Genomic DNA, 27086 nt, shown 5'->3' with positions numbered 1-27086 from the left:
TCCACTAGTAGTCTAAGTCAAAGGCGTAATTAGGTTTCTCAGATCAAGTGAACCGATATTGAGATTAAATCTAATCTTGAGCTCTGGTTGGGGAATCACATTTTGAGAGGAAATTGCTCTGATCTATTCTGGATTGTATATCCTGCAGAAGATTAGTTGTTTGGTCCAGTGAAATAAAAACAAAACAAACGCACAAAAACTTACTGGGCATCATTTTTGATAAAAAACACGACTCCCATTTGCACATACTGTAGTGAACTGTTTTAAAGCACATAGTGTCTGGCCTACAACTTACTCTGATTTCTTTATCTTTCTTTGCTCATTACTCTGCAACTATACATTTTCTACCAACATTTCTTTATGTATTGAGTGCCCCATTAATCAAGCCTTGGCTTTTAGGGGCGCCCTGAACATTTACACTGTATCAATAATGTTCATACATGCCTGATTTTGTACACTGTTTTTTATTTTAAATGGTGTAATAAAACTAATTGAAAACAAAAATTGAAAGATGAATTGTACAAAATGATCTCATTCTGATATTTGCATTTTGCTTTACGTACAATACCAATCCCTGAAACATAGCGACACATACTTTTGAACAATACAAGTGCAGGGATTACAGAAACATATGTTTGATAAATCGCTATCCAGTATCCTCCCCGCTAAGCTTTTTTCAAAGCCATGGATTTGCTCGTCCGATCAGAGCCAGATATCGAATTGTGAAATTGATTTACCTTTAAAGAATCTAAAAGAAAAAGAAAGTCATAAAGGATTGACTTGGTGAAAGAAGCCCTAATAGTGATCACTGATCAGTCTAATTTCTATAGATGGAATTTGCCCAGCAGGCGCATGTCTGTAGATGGGCAAACAGAGTCTATTTTGGGGGGACTAATTCCTGCGACGGGATTTGTTTTGATCGCGCAATTCTTGCACAATACAATAAAAATGCAATTTTCTGATGCATATTATAACATACATGTAGATAATAGAGCCGGCGCTAGCTGCGCACTCCTCTCCATGCATTCAGATCTCATGCACTGCGACTTGCCTGTTGCCATGACAACCAGAGCCCTGTCTTCAACGTCAGAACTCTCCAGGATGAGTCTATATTGGCGTGCAAACCCTGAAAGCTTGCCTGGTGGTAGGGCCCCTCTCCTGAGTCTTATTTCCCCCCAGAGCTTGCTATCGTTCCTTTTCTCTGTTTCTCATTCTTGTTCTTGCTTCGTTGCGTTGTTTTTTGAATAAAATTTTGTTTCTCCATTCTCTCCGTTCTGTTGAACCCTCTTACCGTTTCCCTAGTAGTCATGATCTGTTTCACTAGATCTTGTCAAGTTAGATATACTGCCTTGCTTTTACCCTCATTCCCAAATGGTTTTATTTAAATATTTTTTCTCTCTCCTGCAAGTGTCTTGTTGACAAATGTCCATATTATGACATCAACCTACATGTATATTTTGAATTTGGTATTTTCAATTTTATCTGGAGTCAGTTATTTTAATGCTATTTTGGTTTAATCTTCTATGAGAAATACCTGGGATTTGTATGTCAGATATTAAAGTATTATTTCTTTTGTCAATCTCCATTTTCGAGGGGTCTAGGGTCAACACTTGCACTGTCTTGTTTTGCTATTTTGTGCATTTCCTCATTAAAAAAACTTAATTACATTGTAAAGCTCTCTGTGTGGATTTACTTTTGAAATGAAGCCCCCATCCATATTCATCACCTACCTCTCATTTCCTCTTTGATCACATCGGTTATCCTCTTCTTCCTTCTTACCCTCTTCCCTTCATTCATTTCTCCCCCTTCTCATCTCTTCTTCTCTCTTCTCATCACCTCACTTAAAGTGCCATTCCTCTACACTTACTCTCTCTCTTTCTCAATTCTTTCTCCTTTTCTCTTTTTTCTTCTCTTCCATCTCTTTTTTCTTCTCTTCCTCATCTCTTCTTTGTTTTTCTCATCTCTCCTTGTCTTTTTTCTCCCCTTTGTCACATTCTCATCTCTTCTTCATGTACCCCTCTATCATCTCTTTCTCTCTCTCTCTTTCTCCTGTTCTCTCTTTTTATTCTCTTCTCTTCCATCCCTTTTATATATCCATCTTAATCTCTCATCTCTTTTTATGTTTTTACCATTTCCCTTCGTCTCTTTTCTCTCCTCTGTCCCATTTTCATCTGATCCTCTTACCCCCTTGCTTTCTATTTCTTTCCCTATCTTTCTCTTTCTCTCTCTTTCTCTCTCTTTCTCTCTCTTTCTCTCTTTTTCTCTCTTTTTCTCTCTTTTTCTCTCTCTCCCTCTCTCTCCCTCTCTCTCACTCTCTCCTCATTCTCCTCTCACTCTTTCCTCACTCTCTTCTCACTCTCTCTACTTTCACTCTCTCTACTTTCACTCTCTCTTCTATTCTCCCTCTCTTCTATTCTCCCTCTTTCTTTCCTTCCATCTCTCTTTTCATTTTTTCTTTTACATTCTTTCTATCTCTCTCTTTCCTCTTTTATATCGCGTACCTCTCATCTCTTTTTTGCTCTCTCTCTCTCTCCATTCACTTCTCTCTTTCCATACATCTTTTCCCCTCTCCCAATCTCTTCTTTCATCTCTCCTTTCATCTCTCCAAATCTCACACCACTTTCCTTTCTAACAATGCTGGATGGGGAGAAACTCAGAAAAAGACACTTATATTTGGCAGCCAACATGGTAGAGATCTGCTCTGCTTGATGGGCATGTTTGAGTCCTTGTGCTGGTACATCCTTGCTCTGACGTTACCCATGACGTAGTGTCTCCCCCTCTTCTCTCATCCTTCCATTCTCTCTCTCATCCTTCCATTCTCTCTCTCATCCTTCCATTCTCTGTCTCATCCATATTTTTTCCTCCTCCTCTTCAAACTATGTAGGCTGTAAGTCCATTTGGAATTCGGAATTCAAGATGTTTGCCTCAGATTGATAGCTGAGCTTGTTTATTCATCAACATATGGAAGGCCTATTTATATACAAATCAAGATTTGTGCTTTTCAATACGTATCTGAGATTGTTAAGTTGATAAGATTATCATACTCCTAATCAATTCAACTTTTTCAATTGCTTGGTATCTTTTGCTTCATTTTTGTATTGATTATTTATGTTAAATAATCTTATTGTAGGATAGACCTAATGGAAACATTGAATTTTAAGATCTTGTAGCAGATTAAGCACCATTCGCAAAATACATATCAAGTAATAATCATGCATTCATCATATTGTTCAGAATTATGTTTGATCTTCTCTATATTCTAAGAAAATACTGAATTTCCTTGTAGGTATTATTCAAACTCACTGTGGTCACATGATCCAGATGATGAAAACATAAACAGATTTACTAGAGTTTCTCATTCAAAATAACATATTTCATTAATGTCATATTTCCCCATAAGATTATTAAGTACAAGCATTGTTTGTTGTATGTAACTGATTAAAATACATGTATTTACTTCAAATTGTCATGTATAGCCTTACATGAACACTGTACTCAAGGCAAGTTGCATAAATCATCTGGGGAAGATGTAAACATACTACTTACAAAATATTAAATTATATGCCTAAGCCTGATACAATTCAATGTATTTACTTTAATTCTATTACAAAGAAATATATGTTTTTGAAGGTAAGCTACGTGTACATGCATCAGCGTTCGTTCGTTCGTGTCTCCTTAGATCAAGATTACTGTAATCTTGATCTTCGGAGTAGTTGCTACAACCGGCCGTGTCAGACACGTTGCCCCGGGGTGCGAGATAGGACTCTTGTAGCGTGCCCCCATTTAAAACAATTATACAGTTACAGTTAACAATACATTTAATTAATAGTATGAAACTATTAAAATTACTCTCACGTTACGGGAAAAAATATTGCATATACATATATTATGCATCAGCACTAAGGTATTAAATAATTGATAACAAATGTGCACTTTGAGTATCACTTTGTTGCTATTTATTATTAAGATGGAAGTTTCATCATCGCTTAGAACCAGAAGGGCTTAAACTCATGAAATAGTGAAAGCCCCTCTAAAGTGTTGGGAGCCCCAAATTTGCCAAAAAATTGATGGCAAAATTTCACTTAAATTGTACCGTAATGTGAAAGAGGATGTCATTAAAGACACACTTCTGCAAGGATTCCCCCCAAATGTGTTTAAAGACAAATATTGATAATGGGTTTTCTGTTGTCCATAAAAAACCTAGATTTTGTATTCTTTCATCAATATTTGATTTCTAACACATTTAAAAATCCTTGCAGAAATGTGTTTTAAATGACATCCTCTTTCACACTATGATACAATTTACGTGACATTTTGTCATCAGATTGTTGGGGCTCCCAACACTTTAGCGGTGCTCTAATGTACTTCTACATGTACATCTCAGCAGCCCATTGTGAAATGAACAGGATGCTTGTGTAAATGAGCTTTCATCGCATTCGCAATGTGATAATGATTTCCATTTACTCAAGGAGTTTGTTTGTGGATATTGAGTGACGGGCAGGCTCATATAATAATTGCAATCGCGGCCGAATGACAAACCCTATCCATACTCCCTTCAGGGCCAGTTCATGATGCCCTTGTATTGAATTGATCAGGTACTGTACTAGAATGACAATGCTCAGTATGGCCTTGTTCATATGAGAGATGTACAGCAGCTAACTAAAAAAACTGTAGAGGCAAAACATATTCACTTTTTTTGTACATACCACGTTTGCAAATCCTTTCAAGCAATCAACTTGAGGGATATTTTAATAAGCTACGGGTTATCTTTAGAAGTCATGTTCAGATTATGTATCATGTCATCATCATGTTCACACAATACATAATGCCCCAGACTACGGAGTTACATGTACTGTAGGTTCATAGTTATGTTAAGTCATCGCAATCATGTTGTACTTAAAGCCTGTCTGCACTAGTTTGGCTAGGAGGGATTAGACCTCCATGCGTGGTCACTGACAGGCTGTTATCTCATCAAATCAGCTCTCAATTAACATAAGAAAAAGGGGATCATGGGGGACCAACGGGTACCACTAAGGCATTGTTTGCTATATAGAGGGTGCAACTACTGGAGCTTCAAGTAGTGCAGGCAGGCTTTAAATGAATGGTGATTGGGGTGAAAGAGTAGCCACATTTAATAAAGGCTGCTACACATGTATACAATGTGCCCTTCATTCTATTTGATGCAGAAATGTGAGGTGCACCACACTCACTCATTTTACTTTGCTGTAACGTTTTTTAATGACGGTTTACTAAGTGTGAACAAGACTGTACAATGTGAACGAAACAGTCATCATATTACTCATATCTGGTGGAAAATTTCATTTCATTTTGTACGTTCAGGCGTTTGACGAAGGATGAATGAAGGAGTTATGGTCTCTAGTGATAAAATAATAATCCTTATTTTTGCAAATTTTAAAGCTGATACTCTAAGACAATCCCAAATACTGAGATAATTACATAAATAGAAAGCTTTTAACCCCCATAATAACACCAAATGGTGTCCACCCGACAAAACAAGTTTAGAATAATGAATTTATTCGAGTAAACTCTACCAAAATATCTAAGTCTGAAACCCGGAAGTGCACGTAGAGTCGGGCCTCTATCCGTGACGTCACGAACGGGAGTCATGGGCTCAGTGAGAGTGAAAGGCAGTGATATCCCTACGTAAATGCTATCCTGTCAGAGCTTAGATTTGTTGTTGTTAAGGAGTATATTTGATGGATTTTCTGTTTTCATTTGAATGAAGAATAACGAAGCAACATTTTCCAGTCGCTGATTTCTTTTTATATCCTCATATTCACCTATTTGGTAGAGATTTAAGACGAGTTTACTGCTTAGGAATTAAAGTTAAATCGTGCACTTATGAATAGGCGGATGCATTATAAATTATTGTCATCAGATGTACATGAGCAGTTTTGTAAAACGAATAGGTCTAGAACTATGATAGTACTTATCATAGATGTGTGTGACTGCCTCAAAAAAGGATACAGTACCAGTTAAACATTTTATGTTGTAAAATATCAAACTTGAACGAGATCATGCAAGCGCGCTTCCTCTATAATATTTTGGCGAGTGATGCGGCTCTTGCATGAACGTTCGTGGAGCGAGCAGAATCGGGAGGTAAGACCAAGCCGCTGCTCTAGGCGCTGCTTGCTTGTGATGGAACGTACGTGCGCTAGTTATATGTTTATCGGCAATTGCAAGAGAATGAAAGTGACGTTGCCAGCTAAGAAAAACAACTAACAAAGACTTGCTCCTGACTACCGGTGTCAGAATTGGTAGATGAAGGATGTTCAGGGCCAAGGAAGGCGAAAGACATGGGAAAAAGGAAGAAGAAACCATCGGGAGATCGCTGCAGTGTATGGTAATGAACTGTGCATGGGTAGACAGCTACTGTTCACTCCGTGCCTGGGCCGATTTCAACACCAAAACAAAAATTACATGGTGAAAATATCGACTAATAGCACATCGTTGGCATGTATATGTCATAATTTTTAAAAGGGGAATTGATATTAATACTATGAAGTACTAGGGGAAGGTAAAGAATTGTACATAGAATTATGATTTATTAGACTTTTCAGCCTTTGAAACAAAAATATGCAGAAAATCGTATCACTCTGCACATGTTTGCTATGGAACATCCGGGTACGTGAATATACTCTCTCCCGGACGTGAGGTCATAAATAGTAGACCAGCGTCGTGACTGATTTTCTATGCAAAGAGAGGCGGATATTTTAGACATTTCAATTGAGGATTTCGAGTAGACAGAATTTTTTTGTGATATACTAAGTAATTGAAAAACTTAAAAATAACATATACTTGCCGTAGGTAACAAATTAAGGGACATTTATTTGCTTAGAGTATCAACTTTAATGATGTGATGACTCAGGACTTTTTTGTGTGTATACCATAACTTTGGCATGAGAATGATAACATGATGAGCTTTAGCAAAACACCAGAGCCCCGTGCCACAAAGCATAACAATTGATCGTACAATTGACTGCATTGATCACTAAATGCAATCAATCGCAAAAATTGATCGTAAGGTCAATTGCTAAGCTTTGTATTTATTCAAGGTCATCAGCAGTTTGTAATTAGTGCTATTATTTGTGACTTTTGAGCCCACATTTTTGCTAGGGGGTGATATCGCCTTTTAAATTGTATTTACACAGCCGATCTTTGTAAAGATTCATGATATGCAATTAAAGGATTAAATACCTAGGATTACAAGTTTGAAAGCACATTCAAGTGGTAGCAAAATTTTAGATTCCGAAGTTTTCGCAAAAATTGCTCAAAGCGTCATCTCTTATAACCTGTGATGTTGTAATGGCAACATTTTAAGGGTTCAACTAGGGTTATATCTGTTCTTTAGCGCAAGAAGGGCATAAAACAGATAAACATTTACTTATGAGTCAATTAACGGCCATCTGGCTGTCAACAGACGGTTTGTTAATTTTAGTTTTGTAGAAGATGATCTCATTTATCTCCTAAAGCTACGTGCATGAAGCACAGGACACGTCAGGCTCCGATCCCGGGGGAAAAAAGGACATTGATTTAATGTAGTAGGAAGGATCAATATGTAGGCACTTCATTAAAAAGCGGAGGAGACTCTAAAAACAATGAGTCACAACCAATCATCTCTCCTGGGAAAAGATGAGTGCCGTAAATCAAACCGTTTTCTGGTGTTTATGATCGGTCCAGTGGAATCTGGTGTTTGTAAAGATGCGAATCTTGATTAAAATTAAAAATTCTCTGAAGGTTAAAAAAAAAAAAGAAGATGTGTAAACTATAAACATTTGACGATCTAATCTGAATGAATGTCTTGGCGTCTTGAAACCTTCATAATTCTTTATTTTCCCTATATTTTTCTCAATATTTCTTTTGATTTTCTCATTCTTTGGGAGATTTGGTAGATTGGTTTTATGATTTGGATCTATGGTTTTATGATTTGGATCTATAAAATTACAGAGACATTCTATCTAGATGTTGTATGCCACGCCTTTATTGTTTGTGTTGTACATATGTACACAGAGAATGATAATAACTTTTCTATCTATAACTTCTCTTTGTTTTCCCCCTGCAGCAATCACAAACCCCAAAACCCAAGGCAAAGAACAACCAAAGAGCTTCAATTTTGACCACTCCTATTGGTCTACGACAACGGTAAGTTTCCAGTGTAATCGATTCTAATTACATTTCGATTGGATACCTTGTTTCATTCAGGTTTCACTATATTAAGTTCATGCCAGTGACATAGAATAACGTGAACTCTGAGTCCAAATGCAACTACAAAGACAGAGAATGATTGGAGGACTGAAGACGACAAAGAGAAGTGGAAAATGATTATTTGTCTGAAAAATAAGGAAAGCGTGGAGAATGATTTGAGAAAAGATGGAAAGGGGGGGAATTGGATAGGGATTGGTAAGTAAACAAGATTACCTATTTCACAATAGAGCAACAAAATATTAATGTTATATGGGTGTTTATATTTTAATCTGAATGGGTTTCATGTAGGAAGCCTTGATGAAGATTATTTATGTTTAAAAGGATTAAGAGGAAGACGACAAAGAGAAGTGGAAAATGATTATTTGTCTGAAAAATAAGGAAAGCGTGGAGAATGATTTGAGAAAAGATGGAAAGGGGGGAAATTGGATAGGGATTGGTAAGTAAACAAGATTACCTATTTCACAATAGAGCAACAAAATATTAATGTTATGTGGGTGTTTATATTTTAATCTGAACAAGTTTCATATAGGAAGCCTTGATGATGATTATATATATATTTGAAAGATAACAAATTGGATAGAAGAATATAAGAAGGAGAACATACATGTAATGCTTCAAAATAAAAATGGATGATGAGAAAAATGTGTCATATGGGGATGGAGAGCTTTGTGAATATTCACAGAGAGAGAGAGAGAGAGAGAGAGGGAAGAATGATAATAGAGAGAGAAAACAAAAAAGAGGAGATGAGAAGAGGGGAGAGGAAAAGGGATGGAGGGAAAGAGGAAGAGAAACAGTGGTATATCTGAAAAGAGGGAATGAGACACAGCAAGAAAGAAAGGAAATAAAGGGGAACTACTTTTAACAATCATAAATAATTAATGAATGGGAAAAAGCAACTACATTTATAAGGATATATAGGCCTACTTAATAGTCATTTTACGGAAAAGATCTCCCACAAACTGTCACAGAAATATTTCAACTGAAATGTAGTTTTGCTGATCTATATATTCGGTTCTGCTGGTGCTTAATTAATAATATGGAAAATAGGAAATAATTATCACTGATTTTGGCTGTTTATGAACAATTTCCACCACTCAGACTCCATAGAAATTCTTACACATTATTAAGTACATTTTTATGATAGTACTATAGACTTTACAGTGGTTGAAAAATATTTTGTTTTGGCATTATTGGGAGGATTTGTGCCTAATTTAAAATAAAAATAATTGTACTACGTAGGTCTGAAAAGCAATCACAATCTATAGGAAAGGTGTATAGTTCCCTTTAAAGACCAACTGTCTATATAAAGGAAAAAAACATCCTCCATGATCTACTTCGTGTCCAGAAAAATTTAATTAGAATCCTTGGTCCAAGCCAACTGCTCTCCGAGATGAAACATGGAGGTGGCAGGTTCTGATGCTAAGCGTGACTTCTGACCCAGTATGTGGCAAAGTAATTAATTCCATAATTTTTTCTCTTTTTTTGCGTTAAGGACTCTGGGAAGAAGAGGTTTCAAGGTAGAGTCCAGTACCGGTTATACGATGGCATTGTGAAAATAATCGTTTAGAAGTTTTGGGAAAGGTTGATAATGAAGCAAACTAGCAGATATGAATACTTGTGCATTGTTTGATTTTGGATTATCAAACTGATTTTAAATTTTTGACTCAATCTTGCAGGGAAAAAAACCTTTGCACATGGGTATGAATATATAATCCTTCCTGGCCAAACATTATACTACACAAACTTAGTCTTTTCAAAATTCAATCCTAAGTTTTAATCTAAACAGTAGCAATAAATATATGGCGGTATGGCGGTTCTTTTCACATGACATTGCTTTCATGATATTCTTTTACACAGTAATGATAATAATAATATCCTGCGTTTATATAGCGCTTTTAATACACCCAAGCAACATTTTACAGAAGCTCACAATGTTAAGCAAGCTTCATTAACATTCACAACCTTCTGGGTAGCCATTTAACACCTAGGTGGAGAGAGGCAAATGTAGATTAACGTCTTGCCAAAGGACATTAGTGCCATGCTGGGATTTGAACCCCATACCTACAGTCTGGTGACTTATTCACTAGACCACAACACCTCTACGAGGTATAAAAGAACAAGAATACTCACAACTTATTTTTCAACTCGCATCAGAACTTGACTGTCGCTTTAAGGGGCAGGTTGTCAAGTCATCTCATTAAAGCTAAGTGCATGGCTGGCTTCTTCACACAATTCTGTTACGATGGGGGTATAGCGACCTGATTTTAGCAACAGTAAGCTGTAAAGATGTAATTGGTTGAATTTTGGGCTGTAGAATTTCATTTACCATATAGGTCAGTGGTCAGTGGCCAACCATCATTTCTTTTACATTTAGTTGATGAGGGGTGATCAGAGTTGTCCCTAAAATAAACATGGTGTGAAATCATTTTCTGAAGGAAAAAAAAAGGAGGAATAAATAACACAAAGTTATTAAATGACAGGGGGCATCCTAACAGTGATCTTGTTTCATTTAACTTTAATAAGAATCTGAGTGAAATGCACATGTATTTAATGGAAAAAAATGATGTCCCATAGTTATTTATGCTATTAAGGGATCTTTCAGTATTTGTTAACTTTCTTACATTGTGCCTTGAGGAATTCTCCATTTGACTGATCATATTTACCCCCAAAAAATGCCCCTTTTAAAGAAAGGGCCACTTTTGTCAAGGAAAAATATGGCTACTCTCTGTCTTCCAAATTAGGTTGAATTTATATTGTAAAAATTCCACCCAGTTACTGACTAGGAAACCTAAAAAGGCAACCCCACCTTTGTAATAAGTTTATCTGTTTAATACCCCATTCACAGTGGTTTTGAAATTTGTAGCGGCGTTGTAGCGGAGCGGCGACACCGCCATAACACCGCTACAAATGCATTCACAGTAGAAAAGTTATCCCGCTGCAGCAGCGGGATAAATATCATGTACCCATTCACGCTGCAGCGGGTGATTTTTATTACCTCCGTAACAAACACGTGTATGCATGGCTCATGACCCGCGAGTGACCCCGATATGACCGGAAATACTTGCTTGAAATTGCGCGGTAAACATGTCAAGTTGCTTTTTGTATCCTCGATCATATTACTTTTTAAAAAACTAGCATTTTTATTGCTTCCAGTCAGAATATTTTAATTTTTTGAAGTGTGAAATATTTTTATTTGGATAATTATAATACCTACATAATAATAAAATCAATTTGAATCCACTGGTTACTTTATTTCTATTTCACTTTATGTTCCCCATTGCTGTAGAAAAGAGGTCAGTGATAGGTAAGTAAACAAATCACACGTGTTTGTCGCGGTGTTATAGCGGAGAGCCTTCACACTGAGTAAACACCGCGACAGCAGCGGGACTGTCCCGCTGCTGTAGCTAGGCGTCCCTAGCGATAGTTTGTGTCGGCGTTATCGCTAGGCGGTGTTATCCCGCGATAGTTTATAACGGGTCCGAGCCTTCACACTGAAGACAACACCGCGACAGCAGCGGGACAGTCCCGCTGCTGTCGCGGTGTTTGAGGCCACTGTGAATGGGGTATTAGTTTACCTTTTGCCTTTCAAAATTCTCCATTTGACTGATTATATTTACAAAAAATGCCTCTTTTAAAGGAGGGACACCAGTTCTGCCAAAGGGAAAATCTGGCTACTATCTGTCTTCCAAATTATGTTGAAATTATACTGTAACAAATCCACCCAGTTACTGAATAGGAAACCAAATAGGGCAATCCGACCTTTGTAATAAGTTTATTTGTATGAAAGCAGAAAATCAGAATAGTGGAAGTTTGAAATAAATCATACGTTTATGACGTTATGAATGTCTGAAACATGAAATCACTACATCTGTGTTTACAAACAACAATATAAATTTTGTGTTTCTCCCACAAAAATCCTTACTTACAGTATCTAACCTTAAACAATCTTTGTTTCCAGGTGCTCTTTTTTGTCTAAAAATCCCCATGTACCCCTTGATCTGCCAAAGAATTACTATTTTTGGTATTGAAGAGGAATAGTTAAACCATAAATTTGCATAATCATAAGAATCAGAAAATTACTGATATTACCGATAACAAATAGTGTTTTCACATCTCATTTAGATTTTTGTGGTTAAAGGTATCGGTGTCATCTCACTTCATGCTCTTTTATGAGAACTTAATGGCATGTTTGTGTGATATTTTGTTTTCTTTATAATGTAAGAAACTAGGAACTTTTATTCTTTGGATAATCTACATGCACAATTCCTAGGAAGTGAAAATAGCGTATCATCCTCTAAACATATGTGAAACATTACATGAGCTATAACAGTTTACTTTTATGCATGTAAATCATTAAAAGTATGACAGAAAATCACATGCAAAAGACACATGCACACACTTTTCAGAAAAGGGAGGAACCGAGAATGAATTACAGAGGAGCCTAGAGGAAAATCTGAGCCAATTTGGCAAATAACCCTCCAGACAGCTTTAAGATGCGTTATTTGAATGTCGGAATGCTATCGGAAACGGTTTTCAGAGTCTCATACCACGGTTACAGGGCAGGGCTGCCACTGCTAGTGTGTAGGAATCTGTAACATATGGTAGTTTTTGGGGAAGATGACGAGCAACAGTTTGGACTTGAGTTGGTGGAGGCTGAGCAATGCAGTGTGTGTAGAGGAATGTCCTCTTGAGTTAGTAGCCTGCAGATCAATGGTTTGTCGTCATAAACAGGGCAGGAAGCAAGAGATGGGTGAAGAGAGGGAAAAAGAGGGGGAGAGGGGGAGAGAGGGGAGAGAGGGAGGGAAGTTAAGTGGGAGGAGAAGGATATGACGTGGGCACTGGGCAGAGAGGAGATAGAGAAAAGACACAGAAAGTGAGAGAGAGAGAGAGAGAGATAGAGAGGAGTGGGAGGGATATGGGGGGGGGGGGGGGGGAGGGGGAGAATGAGGGGGAGAAGGAGGGAGAAGTAGGAGGAGGAATATTCAGGCAGAGAGGAGATAGGTGAAGGAAGAGAAAAAGAGAAGGGGGAAAGGGTGTGTGCAAGTGTGAATACTTAAAGAGAGAAACACAGAAAATGGCTGGATACACACAAATACAAATTGTTTGAGATAGAGAGACAAGAGGGAGAGAGAGAGAGAGAGAGAGAGGGGGGGGGGGAAGAAAGAGGGAGAGAGGCCAGAGAGGGGGAATAAAGGGAGAGAATGATAGGGTGACGTAATTGTGAAAGACGAGTAGAGGCATTGATGTAGAGGAGGGAGAAAGAGAGAGAAAAAAATTGTGTATAGGAGTCATCAGCTGTACAAATCTGGCAACACTTTAGGAAATATTGAAATGAAATGGAGAGATAGAGAGAGAGATATATCCATAAGGACAGGAAAATAGAGAGGGAAAGTTGAGGGGGGGGGGGGGAGGGAGGGCGTATAAATCATTGACGTCATCTCTGTCTGAGGACCGTGCCACTTAAAGCTTACAGTGTCACTGCGGCGCGCATTAATTTGAATACGAACTGGAAGAAATCCTGTAATACAGTTGTGCAGGGTATATTTGGATTATACTTGTAGTCTTCCAGCTCAGACCTCTCAAAGTACTTGCCAACATAATTTACAGAAATGATCACTATTAAAATCTCTTTCCAGAATACAAGGGATATATGCTTTCATTTGATTAAAATCGTTCATGGAAAGGATAGTATAGTTCACCCTTGCCTTGAATAAAAGTCAACATAACAGGCAGAATAATACATGTTTTCCATTAAAAGGGCGTCATCCAGTGTCTTTGTTTAAAGACAATGTGCGTGGGAGAATAAACAGAGACATGCACAATGACGGGGGCACAGAGAAATGAATCAGATTTTGATGAAAAATTCCCCCTGGAGGCACAACAATTCTGGTCATTATTTCCCCCGGGATTAAGAAAATATAGATAAAATGAACATGAATGTTTTGACATTGAAGGAAAAATGTCATGATGTAATCATGTTGTTACTGTATTAAGTAAATGTAGCCATCATTGCGTCATGCCCTTGTGTACATGCATGTTAATTGTTATTTTGATCAAGAACTTTTTTATAAACCTTGGAAATCTAAATCATAAGGAATAAAACTGCAATGAAGAAAGAAAACAAATCAGATTCAGCTGTAGTATAAGAATTTCAATATTTTGTTGTTGCAAATTATGTATACATGCAAAGTTGTTTTGATCAAATAAGTTTGAAAGCTCTTTTGTTTTGGAAGTCATGCCATATCTATGACATACTTGTTGCTGGAATTATGAGATTATTTTTCATAATATAACAATTTTGAAAAAGATGAAATAGTATTTACAGTTTTTCATACTTTTTCTGAAATGTTAGAACAGAACACATTTTTAGAAAAGTAAGGAAGATAGATATATTTTTTGTACAATAAAAGTATATATGAAAAATAATAAATTGAGATGCATTCCGAAACTTCAGAATTCTGAAACTCAAATTTCCCATATTAGGGGATTAATGAAGCTGAAAATGAAGTGGGGTTCATAAATGCTCTGAATGCTATGAATCTTCAGAAAACGATGTGTGGCCAGAGAATTGAATTCTATTTGTCAGTTTGATATTTTAAATTGCAACACAATTCTTTTACAAATACAAAAGATGGAGCTTAAAAAAATGAATTACCAGGTAGATTGATTTTTGTTCTCTCTTGTGTTTGCACGGTTACAGTACAGTCAAACTCCTTTCACATGCACAAATAGAAAAACAAAAGAGGTACTGATCGAGCTTCAGATAACTTAGTTTAAATTAATTTAATTTTTTACTCGCCAATCTGCACTATTTAGCTAAAGTAATTGTTATGGATATAACTCTGTTCGTAATACAAAAGGTAAAATGGTACTAGCAGAGTTTTAGATGATATCGCACTTGATTAGTTTGACTGCTTTTCTCTCTGACTTGCTCTATATACTCTCAGTAATTAACAGGCAATACAACTCTGTTTATGTGCAAAAGCTAAAAAGGATAACAATGAATACAGAATTTCAGACAATGCTGATTAAATAAAGCTTTTTTGAGACAATGCCAATAAAAATGAAGCTTTATCTTTCAAACTCTCGCTGCATTCTGGACACTAATGATGATGATGATGATGAACAGCATTTGTATGGCGCCATATATCTGTTCAAAAGAACATTCAAAGGTGCAAGTAATTTTCAGCAATTTACTGAAAAGGGAAAATTAATCACCACGTTCAAGAGCTAATGTATGAAATGCATACTGATGAATAAGCTGCAGGCGATTCCATAACCAGATGAATTACTTCTTTTTCTCTCCATTTCTCCATGCAAACGCATCGTGCGCTAATTCTGCCTTGACTCACGATATATACAGGGAAAGGTCAAATTCATCCTCCGATATCGCCAAGGACGCCCTGAAAATGGCTGTTTGTTCTGTTGTGGTTAGAAAAGAGAGTGACTGTACACTTTTACAGCGGACATACGATGCGATGCGGGATTGGGATTGCTAAATGAATGCGGGATAACGTGATCGTGACAGATAAGTGTGTAGAGGCTTCTGTGCTGAGATGAGCTCTGGGCCTAACGTGAGATGTAGATTTGGTTTTTGTTTGCGCAAGGGTTTTTGTTTTTAGAGGGGCATCTTGACTATTTCACGCAGATTTACCTCGCTCTAGTATTCTACTATTTGGGGGGTGTTTCAAAAAGCTGTGCGTAAAGTTACGAATGAATATACAAATGATTTGAATATGAAGAGCCAAATGGGATGCCCAAAATTTTTCCTGACATTTTAACAAAGTGTGACTGTATTTCCTATAATCTCAATTAAATTGTAGCCAAAAATACACTTTGCATTAAAATGTTTTTAAAAGGTTAATCTACATCTGCAAATTTCAACTTTAGCTTATGCAATTAAAAGGATTTGAGAATCCCGTTTATCTCTTCATATTTCAGTCATTTGTAAAGTCATGCGTAACTTTACGCTTTATGAAACACCCCCCAGCTCTGCCTTCATGATACAGGTGTGATTCTATGTCATATCCTGCTGATGTGAGTGGTAGATTTGCTATGAGTTTGTGATAGGATTTGTTTTCAACTTTGAAATATTTAAGAGGTACCCAATATTATGAGGTAATTTTTATTGAATCACATTCACATTCACATTCAATTGTTTTTAACATATGGATGCCAATTAGTTCCCCAAATTATATTGATACAAACCAATCAATACTATTTCATGAGTTCCATTCATTGTACATCTAATGAGTGACATCCACTGCCTCATGTTTTGAATTTTAATGGGACATACAAATACATTTCCAATAGATGTATGAGCAGCAGAGGTACTTCCAATTATACATGTAAATTTCTCTAATGTGTTTTAGACAGATATGTCTTTGATGAAACAGATATACTCAACATCTTTCGGTCACTGACATTAGAATTGATGCAGTGTTCATTGTTTTAGTTCCCTTCAGTTATCGAATTCTCCTCTATATATAGTGCACATTAATAATACTCATAACATAAAGAGAGAGAAATAAAAACACTTTGGTTGTTTCCTCTGCCTCTTTACATGGTCACTAGTTTGCCACACATGCAATTTTGCACAAGATAAGAGGCACCAATTGAGGGAGGGGTTACTCTGTGCAATGCAATGGTTTGCAAAATAACCAATTTCTGATCTTGATTAGGTCCATGACAACCCTTTTAAACATCAATATTGACTAATGTTGTACTGACACAGTTAGTTAATCTGGAAGCCTTTACTCTATCTATCCCATGATCAGAATGATATGGCACATGAAGATTATTTGTGTGGCATGTACAGAGATATCGAGCCAACACATACTTTTAACAAGTGTCAATAAAAAAAAAGATCTTCATAAGATATGAAGCAATAAATGTAAGCCTATCCAAATGGATGAGATAAATAGCTTTCACATAATTTGCTCTATCAAAAATGGCTACATGGTTGATTTCTTAGTCTAACTACTACTGTAGATTCCTAATTTCAACCCTAGATCTAATGCTATACTAAGTGGCTATTAACCTATAATACACAATACCTAGCTGAAATCCAATTGCATCCCTAAATATACTCTGACATGTGTATCTGTGTCAAGTTTAGTCAGGAGTAAATGTTACTAGAGCCAATGTCTGATCACTGATTACGATGAAAGATTGAGAAGAAACTGATCTTTCCTTACGTACTCTATCAACTAGGTGAATAAAGCATCTCAATAGCAGCTATAAACCTAGCCCATTATCTTGGAAAAATAAAGCCAGGAGTAAGTACATGTATCACTGGAGCATTTTGTGGGATTACCGAATCAGATGAAGAATTGAAAGAGAAATTGATCTTTCCTTACAAATCTCAATTGTGGCTTATAATCTAACTTTCGCAAAACAAAGCTAGAAGCTAATATTACCGGAACGGATGTCTGATCACCAATTCAATTAAATCCAATTCTTAAAACCCCACTTTACTATAGCTACTTGCGCCCTCTATATAGCAAACAATGCATAATGGGTGACCATTGGTCCCCCATGATCCTCTTTTTCTTATGTTAAGTGAGAGCTGAGTTGATGAGATAACCACATGACAGTGACCTCGCAGTGTGGTCCAATCCCTTCCCTAAACTAGTACAGATAAGCTTTAACTCTTTTGCAAAATAAAACAATGGAGCTAATATTGCTGGAACGGATGTCTGATCACTGATTCATCCAATTCCTAAGAGTTTTTTAGGAGAAACCAAATTTGTCTTACGTAAAGTAGGCCACAAATGCATATCATTCCGAGGACCGCATCCAACCCAAGCAGTGTATCCCTTGCAAATAGAGACAGCAACCGAGAGAGAGAGACGACTGTCATCATCATCATCATCCTATCCTCCAGGCGTCCATCATCCTGATTAATTTTAGATGGACGTAGATTGACCTTTAGGAGAGAAGGTCATCTCCTGTTGCAGGAGTATTCACGTCCACGATGACCATTGGAGATTATTACCTTTCAGTAGTTGTGTTCACATGGAATTGTCGTAGCTTTAAACCTCAAAGTTATAAACAACGATCCACTGTCATCGAAGAAGGTTCACACGTGACCAAAACAACTAGTATTCAATGGTAATAACAAGCAGGGGAAATCATTTATTTCAACTAAAAGCTGGTGTAACCTTGAGGGTTAAATGCTCCTTGTAGTTATCATGCTAACCTTTAAGATCTGTTGTGATCTGCAACTTCAATTGAACTTCAAGTTTCCTAACCTTGAGGTTGTCCGCATGGTCCCTAACTACAAAATAACTTAAAAGCTGAAAAACACAACTTAAATTTATATTTGACATACTGTTGTGTGAACTTCACTGATGTGTTGTTCAGTGAGTTTGTTTTATATTTACATCTACCTAACTCTCTTGTAACATGTATCTTTCTTTTTGCGAAGAAAATAAACTTCCTTAGGCGTTCTTTTCACTAGTTTGTTTGTTTGTTTGTTTGTTTGTTTGTTTTTATTTCTGCATTTTCAAAATGAAACATAATCATATACATAAAGTAACAAATATTTCTTCATTTTACATAATTATACATTTTTAAGTACATTGAATAAGATGCATACAAACACAAATATAATTTCAATGAAAAAAGAAAGAAAGAAAAATTACAGAAAATGCAGGAGACCGCCATCATGAGCAGTAAGCTTGAAATCGATGGCAGCCTCGAGAGAATAGTTAATCTATGCATTCATATTTCATCTTTTTCCTTTAGATCTTATTAAATTGTCTCTTCATTCATTTATTCATTGATGTACAGTTTACATAGACAGTTCATGAAATCTCACTCTATATGTAGGCATAGATACAATCTTTTTTTTCTACCCTGAAAGTCAGTCATCTATCTGCTTGTCATCGCACTTATCCATGTATTCTTTTCCTTAAAGCCCCACTGCACTACTTCTAGCTACATGTACTTGCGCCCTCTATATTTAGCAAACAATGCCTAATCTGTGCCGGTTGGTCCCCCATGATTCCCTTTTTCTTATGTTAATTGAGAGCTGATTTGATGAGATAACCACCTGTCAGTGACCATACAGGGAGGTCTAATTAGAATCCCTCCTTGCCAAACTAGTGCGATCAGGCTTTAAACCATCCAAGAATCCATGAGGTCATGCATCCATCCATCCTCCCATCCATCCCTTGCATGAGAAAAGAAAGCACATTGACCATAGCCCCAGCAATACATGTACAAGTACAACACTTCTGTCACCTGCCCTCTCCCTCAACACATTGCGTTAGATGGACCAGTATCAAACCCAGATGTAAGCTTGCCATCATAATGTGATATGGCATCCATAATCTGTTGATATCCAGAAGGGTATTAACTGTGTGTTAACCCCCTGACTGCTGAATGTTTTTATTGCAATAGGGTTAATACAGAGGCCACCTGGTTCCAGTAAGCAAGGGGTTAAATGATATGACTAAATGCCCTTTTGGCTCTGAGCAGAGGGATATGGTCACCATGCCCATGTCCAAACCATCTTCCTTCATTGGAAGCTTAGGGAGGTATAAGAAGATGTCAAAGGCTAGTCCAGGAGGATGAATGAAAGGATTGACTAATCAACTTCAATCATTGTAGTTAGTAGTCTGACGTTCAGGCAGAGTCAAGAATTATTCACGTCAGGGCAGTGCAGAGATTCATTTAATTTACATCTAAGCTCTGTTTGATTTGTGATAGTACATGTATCTGAGATTGGAATTTTATTTTTATTTTTTAAATAGAGCTTTAAACGGGAAGTCCAGCAAAATATCAATTTGGTTTTGTTAAAAACAGAAAAAAAATATAGCAATAAGCAGTTCATGAATTTGTTTTCAAAGTTGTAGTCGATCAAATGAAAATTTGGTAACTTAAAGAGGCATGTTCCCCGTATTCCAGAGGGCGTTCAAAATACGTACCCGTTGGCGGACGGTGCTAGCTGCCTATTGACACCAACAGAATACGGCTCTTACGCAGATGGCATGTTCCGAATGCCCGGACAATACCGATTATCGCATACATGTGCCGAAGTAATGCCAATCGCAGTTCGGCTCTAAGATTCGGCTGCTGTTTCCGCCCACTTTCGTGACGTCGCGATCGTCAGCAATCAGCTGTCTTGGCGAAGGCAGGCCAGGCCGCGCGTACTTTGATTGACAGCTGTATGCAAATTAGAAGTCGATCTTCGGAACCAAGATGGCGATGACTAGAGCAGCGATAACTACACTGGCGGGAACGTGCCACTTTAATATCCTGCTCCTGTGGAGTATTAAAAGTATAATGAACTAGAAATTAATAAAAAATTAAATTAAAAATTCTGCAAGATTAATTTATCATACTACAGGGGATAGAGCACTTGAAATTTTTGCATTTTTAACTCATTGTTGGGGTGAATGAACATTACTAAATTTTATGAAAAAATATATTTCATTGCATAAAATATACGCACAGAGACATATCATTAGCATTTGGGTAGTCAGGATTGTCTTTCAGGTCAGAAAAGTTTGTTCAAAGGTTACTTTTCCAAGATGGATATTGTGGTCAATAAAGGAAATGGCAACAAGAGTAATTGCAACATTTGCCCTGTCAGGAAGCATTACTTATCTTCCTAGGATATCACCCACTTTCTAGTAAGGTCAGGAGAACCATTCTTGTTTTCATGGCTTTATCAGGTTCTAATTCAATCACCCATTTTTACTCCATAAGAGTAAAGAAAATAATCTATAATGAAAAATTTGTATGCCCGTAATGTATATACATGCATACCTATCTATCCTGTCATAGACGAGCAATTCCTTAAAAAAATTAATGTATGTTGTAGTTTTGGTCCATTATATTGTCCTAACAGAAGAAAAATGCAAATTATGAAACGTGCAGGAGTTAAAAGGTTCAAACTGTTGCACAATGTGTGTCCAGTTTGGTGCAGCATGGTATTCAGATACTATGTACTACATGTATGTAGCATTTGAAAATGAATGAACATACAAAATACAACGCAAGATTATTTTTTACATGACAGTGTTTTACTGCAATGATTTTATTTTTTCAACATTTTTGTTAGGACCAATGTGAATTAGATTAAACTGTTGGTCTGTAGCTGCCAATTTAATGATGAGATTTGATCGTAATAAAATGTAAAGTAAATTAATTCAAAAACGTTTCTAGGACCAATGTAAACTGAATTAAACTGTAGGTATCTTGTTGCCAATTTAATGATGAGACATCATCTAAATAAGATGTGAAGTAATTTTAGACTTTTTGGCTTGTTAATGTAATTAAAGCCCAGCGCACTAATATGATTCTTCTGATCTTAGTACAATTGCAAAAAGCATGGATATGAATGTTAAAACATGGAAAATCTTAATCAGTACTCAACTGCATCCTTCATTGTCCTTTTCAGATACAATTAGTGATCCAATTCAGCCCTTTTCCTCCTGCCAATATCTATCCGTCACGTCTCCCTTGTCTTTTCCTTTTCATGATTTTCAATAGGGATATGATATCCCCCGCTGTCTCCAGCCCTTGGCATTTTAATGCCATGGATGGCTCCTGCATGCTTGACCAAGGTCAACTGTTAGGGATCTTAAAGAAGTGGTCAGCAGGGATAGGGGGCCAAAGTGTCCTTGCGCTGTATGAGATTGGAAAAAAGAGGCACTCAGACTGGACAGAGGAAAATTATTGACTGTAAGGAGATATTTAGTTTGGAAAACGTGAACAAAATTTAGAGCCTTTTCATTCTCTTAAAAAATCTTAGTGTGGGACACTGTAAGAATATCTGGATGACAATTGTCTCCTGAAAAGAATAGCTCTTCATATGCCCTCATAATATTTGACATAATGAGAAACAGATGGAAGTGTTTGAACTAAACTTTCAAATCCATACCCTATGTGTGTAGTCCTATATACACATTTCTGGGTGCAGTGCATGCATTTTTTTCCAGCAATATCAAGACAATACCTCATCACTTTGATAATGTCCAAAACCTCACTGTATGCATTGTACCGGTAGTTCTTTTGAACAACATTATAAACCTTTCCCAATAGCTACCAGACATTTTCTCTCAAAGTATAATCACTTGATCAGAACTCAACCTTATCTTTAAGAAAGATGGGATGTCCCCTGCTGCTCTGGGCCTTGGTACCTAAATGCCATGGATGCTATAACGTGCTGACTGAAGGTCAGCTGTCCAGAGGTCTTGAAGAGGTGGTCAGCGGGGGTCAGTCAGAGTGGCCGAAGTGTCCTTACACAGTATGAGACGGGAAGAAAGGGGCAATGGGGGTGGACAGTAAAATAATTTGACATTTTTAATCCTTCCATGGGTAAATTATGCCACCAAAGAATATTGAAATTTATTGAAATGTTTTGAGTGACTTATTCGACTTTTTCACTGAAAAAGAAACAATTATGTACATGATGAAGACATTTTTCTGTTCCTTCAAGCTAAATCCCTTGATTTTTCATATACTACAGCTTAAGTAATTTTAGTATTGACAAGTAAAGCTGATACAGTGTATTTAATGTTATTCTATCTTTCTTGATCAAGTCCTTGTATATAAGGCTTCTTATGAAAAAGATTAACACTTTGATTGCTTCCGTTGCCTCTCTACACTGTCATACATTTGCCACACACGCAATTTTCCACAACACTTCAATAGGCACTAATTGATGGAAGGAAGGCATTGCAAAATTTACTCATTTCTCCTCTTGATTTGTACCTTGGAAACCCTTTTAACACAGTTCTATGTTAACCTTGCATTGGGAACAGTTAAATAATCTTGAAACCTTTGGTATATCTATCCCATGATAATAAAAAAAATTACCACAGGGAGATTATTTGTGCGGCATATAAAGAGTTAATGAAAGTTTTTAACTGTAATTATAGAACAAAGTTCCATGTTTTAACATTACATGTAGCTCAGTAAAGCAAGATCACCATGAGAATTATGCATTAAATTCAAATGCAAAGTTTAAAATTAGATCCGTGTCATTAATCCAAACTCTAATTTTAAATTCTGAAGAAGAGATTAAAATTAGATTATTTGATAGACGTTGTAAACACCCAAAATTAACATACATGTAGCTTGATAGTTTGATCATGAATGAGTGGATGCGTGATAACTCTTTTAACAGCTGCTATGTACTTTCCTTCACAGTAAGGGCTCACTCAGATATGACCTGGCTTCATTCACACACAAGAACGTAAACTGGCTCAAAAATTATCTGTACCAAAATATAATGACGTAACCATACTGCACCCCAATTTTCTATTTCATATGAAATGTCAGCATAGATCCATATGCATAATTGCGCTGTGGGGCCGTTGTTACACACAGCTACTAGTTTGCAGTCTTTCCTTAGTAGATCGTAGTCCTTCCACGTTAGTTTAAGTTTGCCGTTTTGTTCTTGAGGGGGCGGTTTATCACGTCACGTGTGAACATGGCGAATGACGCTTTAATAATGAGAGTTCCTTCACCGTGTAATGTGGCAGTCGAGTATGATGTCATAGCCTGTATAAACTTCATCGATAAATTAGCTAACAGACAAGTCATTAGGCCCACCTCGAGTGCTTAAAAACCACCTGTGAAAGCTATAGGCTTGGGACAGGCTTAATAGCCATCATCATAATTCTATATTACTGGAAGGTGTGTTCCCATATTTCATGGATAACCTACTACATAGTAGTGATTGAAGCACTATACGTTGCAAAGTACCTGCAGTGCCTCTCCATATATCATGCCTAATGTAATACAAGGTTATTATTAAAATGCGATATATGCACATTACATATTACTTGGGATGTGTTCCCATATTTCATAAATAACATACTACAGTCAAACCTACTTTAGTGACCACCTGTCAACAAAGACCACCTGTCTACAACAAGCGCATTTTTTGTTTCCCTTGAAAATGGTTTCTCATTGAAACATGTACTAAAGGAACCTGTCTACAAAGACCACTTTTTGTGTTTCCTTTGGGCGGTCGCTGTAGACAGGTATAAAAATCGTGATTGAAGGACTTTATCTTTCATATTACTCTGGGATGTATTACATGGATAAAATAAAAAACAGTGTTTGAAACACTACATGTTGCATAATACTTGCAGCGTGTTTCAATACATGTATTTCAGGGATCAAATACATGTACTACAAAGAAACAATTGAAACACTATAATGTTGTTGCTACATGTACAGTAGGTAGGACAAACACTATTGCTTTCCCCACATAATAACGTGTAATATATGCAATTTGCATTCTGATTATTTGTAACAGGTGAATGTATTAATTTGTGATGAGGCACTTATCAAAGATTTATGCATTAGAGTTGATTACATTACGAAAATGGCCGACTGAAGCACTATATATTGCATATTTCTGTCTGGTGTGTTCCATATGTTATTCCTACCATACGACAAAGAAGTGTTTGAAGTTCTGTATGTTGCATTCAGCAAATAAAGGTTTAGCATCCGAAAATATCATCCCATTCCCTCCTACATGTGTGTCATCGTCTGCTAACTTGGTCCAAATCCAAATGGGCATAATGCCTTCTGTGTCAATATGCACTTTGGGGGATGGCGAGTGCATGGTGCATTTACATGTCTCAGTGAGCCGGAGTTTGCTTAATTTTGTTGCCACTTTTCTGTTCCGTTAAAATATGTCTTGACTGAATATAGTAGTACTGAACAGTTAAATTTGATTTTGTATCTCTGTCAAATATCGTTGCAGTGAATGGTCATTTTAATTCTGATCATATAAGTGCTACGTGCATCTTTTCTGGTATTACTTTACAATAAAGTCTTTATCTAAACTGGATTTGACAACTGTTGGAACCTTTGAATATGTAAATGCGTTAGTTTCATTTTCCGTCTGTTTCTTTTATTTTCATTCAATTCTGAAAGAGCCTTTTTAGGATATAAATTTTGTCCATATTTTGCTCAAATCTTTTCTTTTTATTTTCTTCAGTTTTTGATTTTCTTGTAATTTGAGAGGGAACATATGAACAGGCTAACAATTCATATGACCCGAAGGGCCGATGAATCAGTAATATCAAGATAGCAAGATCGAGTCAATTCCTTTTAAGTAAAAAGCATACATTTATTCTTTTGTAGGTCCTACACAGTCAACCTTTCCCAATTGCATTTAATGCTATCACTTGACAAGAAGTTGACTTCATCTTCTAAATGACCTCCAAACAGGTTGAAGTGACCTCAGTGTTGTTACTTAGTGCAAGGCGGAGATGTTGCCTGGGAACACTCGATAATTGGAGGCAAGCCACAGAAAAATGGGGCATCAACATGATGAATGGTTGAATTTCTGGAGTGGCTGTTGTGTGCAAAGGGAGTATCGTTGGTTAAGAACTGAAAAATAATCAGAGAGAGAAATGGGTTGCATGCGTCACATGCAAAATAATATGATGAGAAGCGCCCGTGGCAGTCCAGCTCAAGAAATTCTGTGTTTAGCTTGAAATCTGATAAATAACTCCTGATTTGAATGATGATGAAAGCTTTTTACTTGTAAGGAAAATCAGACAGCAGGAAATCTGTTCTACTTTTATTTTGAGTAGAATTTAATAGCAATATCTATGTAGAAGTACTAATTGGAAGCTAGGTTACCGGTAAGTTTTCCGGCATGGATACCCAAAATAAAATAAATAAATAAATTATGGACACCCATAATAAAGTCAAAATCTGTGGCCACCTTTTAGTTTAAAAAAAGGGTGACATTAAGACTAGTTTCACCAAGGTACTTGGTAAATTTGATCAAAAAGGTTGCTTTAATTCTGTTTTTGTTGAGGGGGTGGGGGGGGGGGGGTAGAGAGGAAAAAACGATGAATAGTTACCAGCCCACTGTCTCGGCTCTTCTAGAGTTAAACATTAGCCGAGTCAATCCAGGTACCACTAGCCCCTGGAGAGAGGATGTGCCAAAGTAGATCATGAGGGGGCTATATATCAGGAAGCATTATGGGTAAGATGATCAGATGTTTGAATAAATCATGAGGACTCGGGCAATGAATGTAATTGATCTCTCTACCTGTCACAAAATATGCACACCTGGGTAGATTGGTGAATATTTTATTTTTTACATGAAGGTGTGTCCCACCTACTTGCTTTTGTGTTTGTTCGGCTCAGTAGGCATCTTGTGATGTTTCAGAATCTCTTTATGTGTCTGTAATCTAATAATATGATAATTTCCTTAATTGTTTATTCCCAAAGGGTTTTGTACTTTTGAGGAAACAAGAACGCTGTTTGCACATATCTGTTTTAGTTGATTGTAGGCTGAGTGTGTCTTCAAAGTACAATTAAATCTTCCCTCCACTAAAAGAAAAACAATTCTGTATGTTTATTTGAATATGTTTCTACTTTTGAGCTTTATCTAATACATCTACAGTAGATATGAAGTTCCTCAAAAAAATACAAAATAGACAAATGATGAGAGAAAGAGAAAGAGACAGAGATGCAGAGAAAGAGAGACTGTGTAAAAGGATCAGAGATAGAGAGAGGGGTATACAAGGTATAATAAGCAAGTTAAAGGGAGAGGGAAGGAGGAGAGGATGAAAAATGAGAGAAGCGATAAATGAGATAGAGATCAAGATGAAGGAGAGAAGTGAGTGTGAAAGAGGAACGAGAGAGAGAGAGAGAGAGGGGGAGAGAGAGAGAGGGGGGTAGAGAGAGAGAGAGAGAGAGAGAGAGAGGAAGGGGGGGGGGGTAGAGTGAGAGAGAATTTTGGGGGTGTTTCACAAAGATCCTAAGTTGAACTTATCTCTAAGTTGGACTTTAAAAATATGGAAAGCCATTAGCATCTTTGAAAATATTTTGTAAAAGTTATTTTGAAAGGCATTCATTGTTTATTG

General features: G+C 36.8%; 1 protein-coding gene across 13 annotated transcripts in view; it reads left to right on the top strand.

The window, feature by feature from the left end:
* Positions 1-27086, top strand: part of LOC576875 (kinesin-like protein KIF1A) — a 136856-nt gene that overhangs the window by 19736 nt on the left and 90034 nt on the right. For all 13 annotated transcript variants that reach the window (XM_030986719.1, XM_030986718.1, XM_030986715.1 and 10 more), the window contains exon 3: positions 8084-8163. In XM_030986719.1, coding sequence (XP_030842579.1) covers positions 8084-8163 — 80 coding nt within the window. The remainder of the gene's footprint in view (positions 1-8083; positions 8164-27086) is intronic.

This window comes from Strongylocentrotus purpuratus, unplaced genomic scaffold (assembly GCF_000002235.5).
Source record: "Strongylocentrotus purpuratus isolate Spur 01 unplaced genomic scaffold, Spur_5.0 spur5_scaffold_16, whole genome shotgun sequence".
In the NCBI taxonomy this organism is placed as follows: Eukaryota; Metazoa; Echinodermata; class Echinoidea; order Camarodonta; family Strongylocentrotidae; genus Strongylocentrotus; species Strongylocentrotus purpuratus.
The sequence above is the reverse complement of the archived record's forward strand: the minus strand, read 5'-3'. Positions and strand labels throughout refer to the sequence as shown.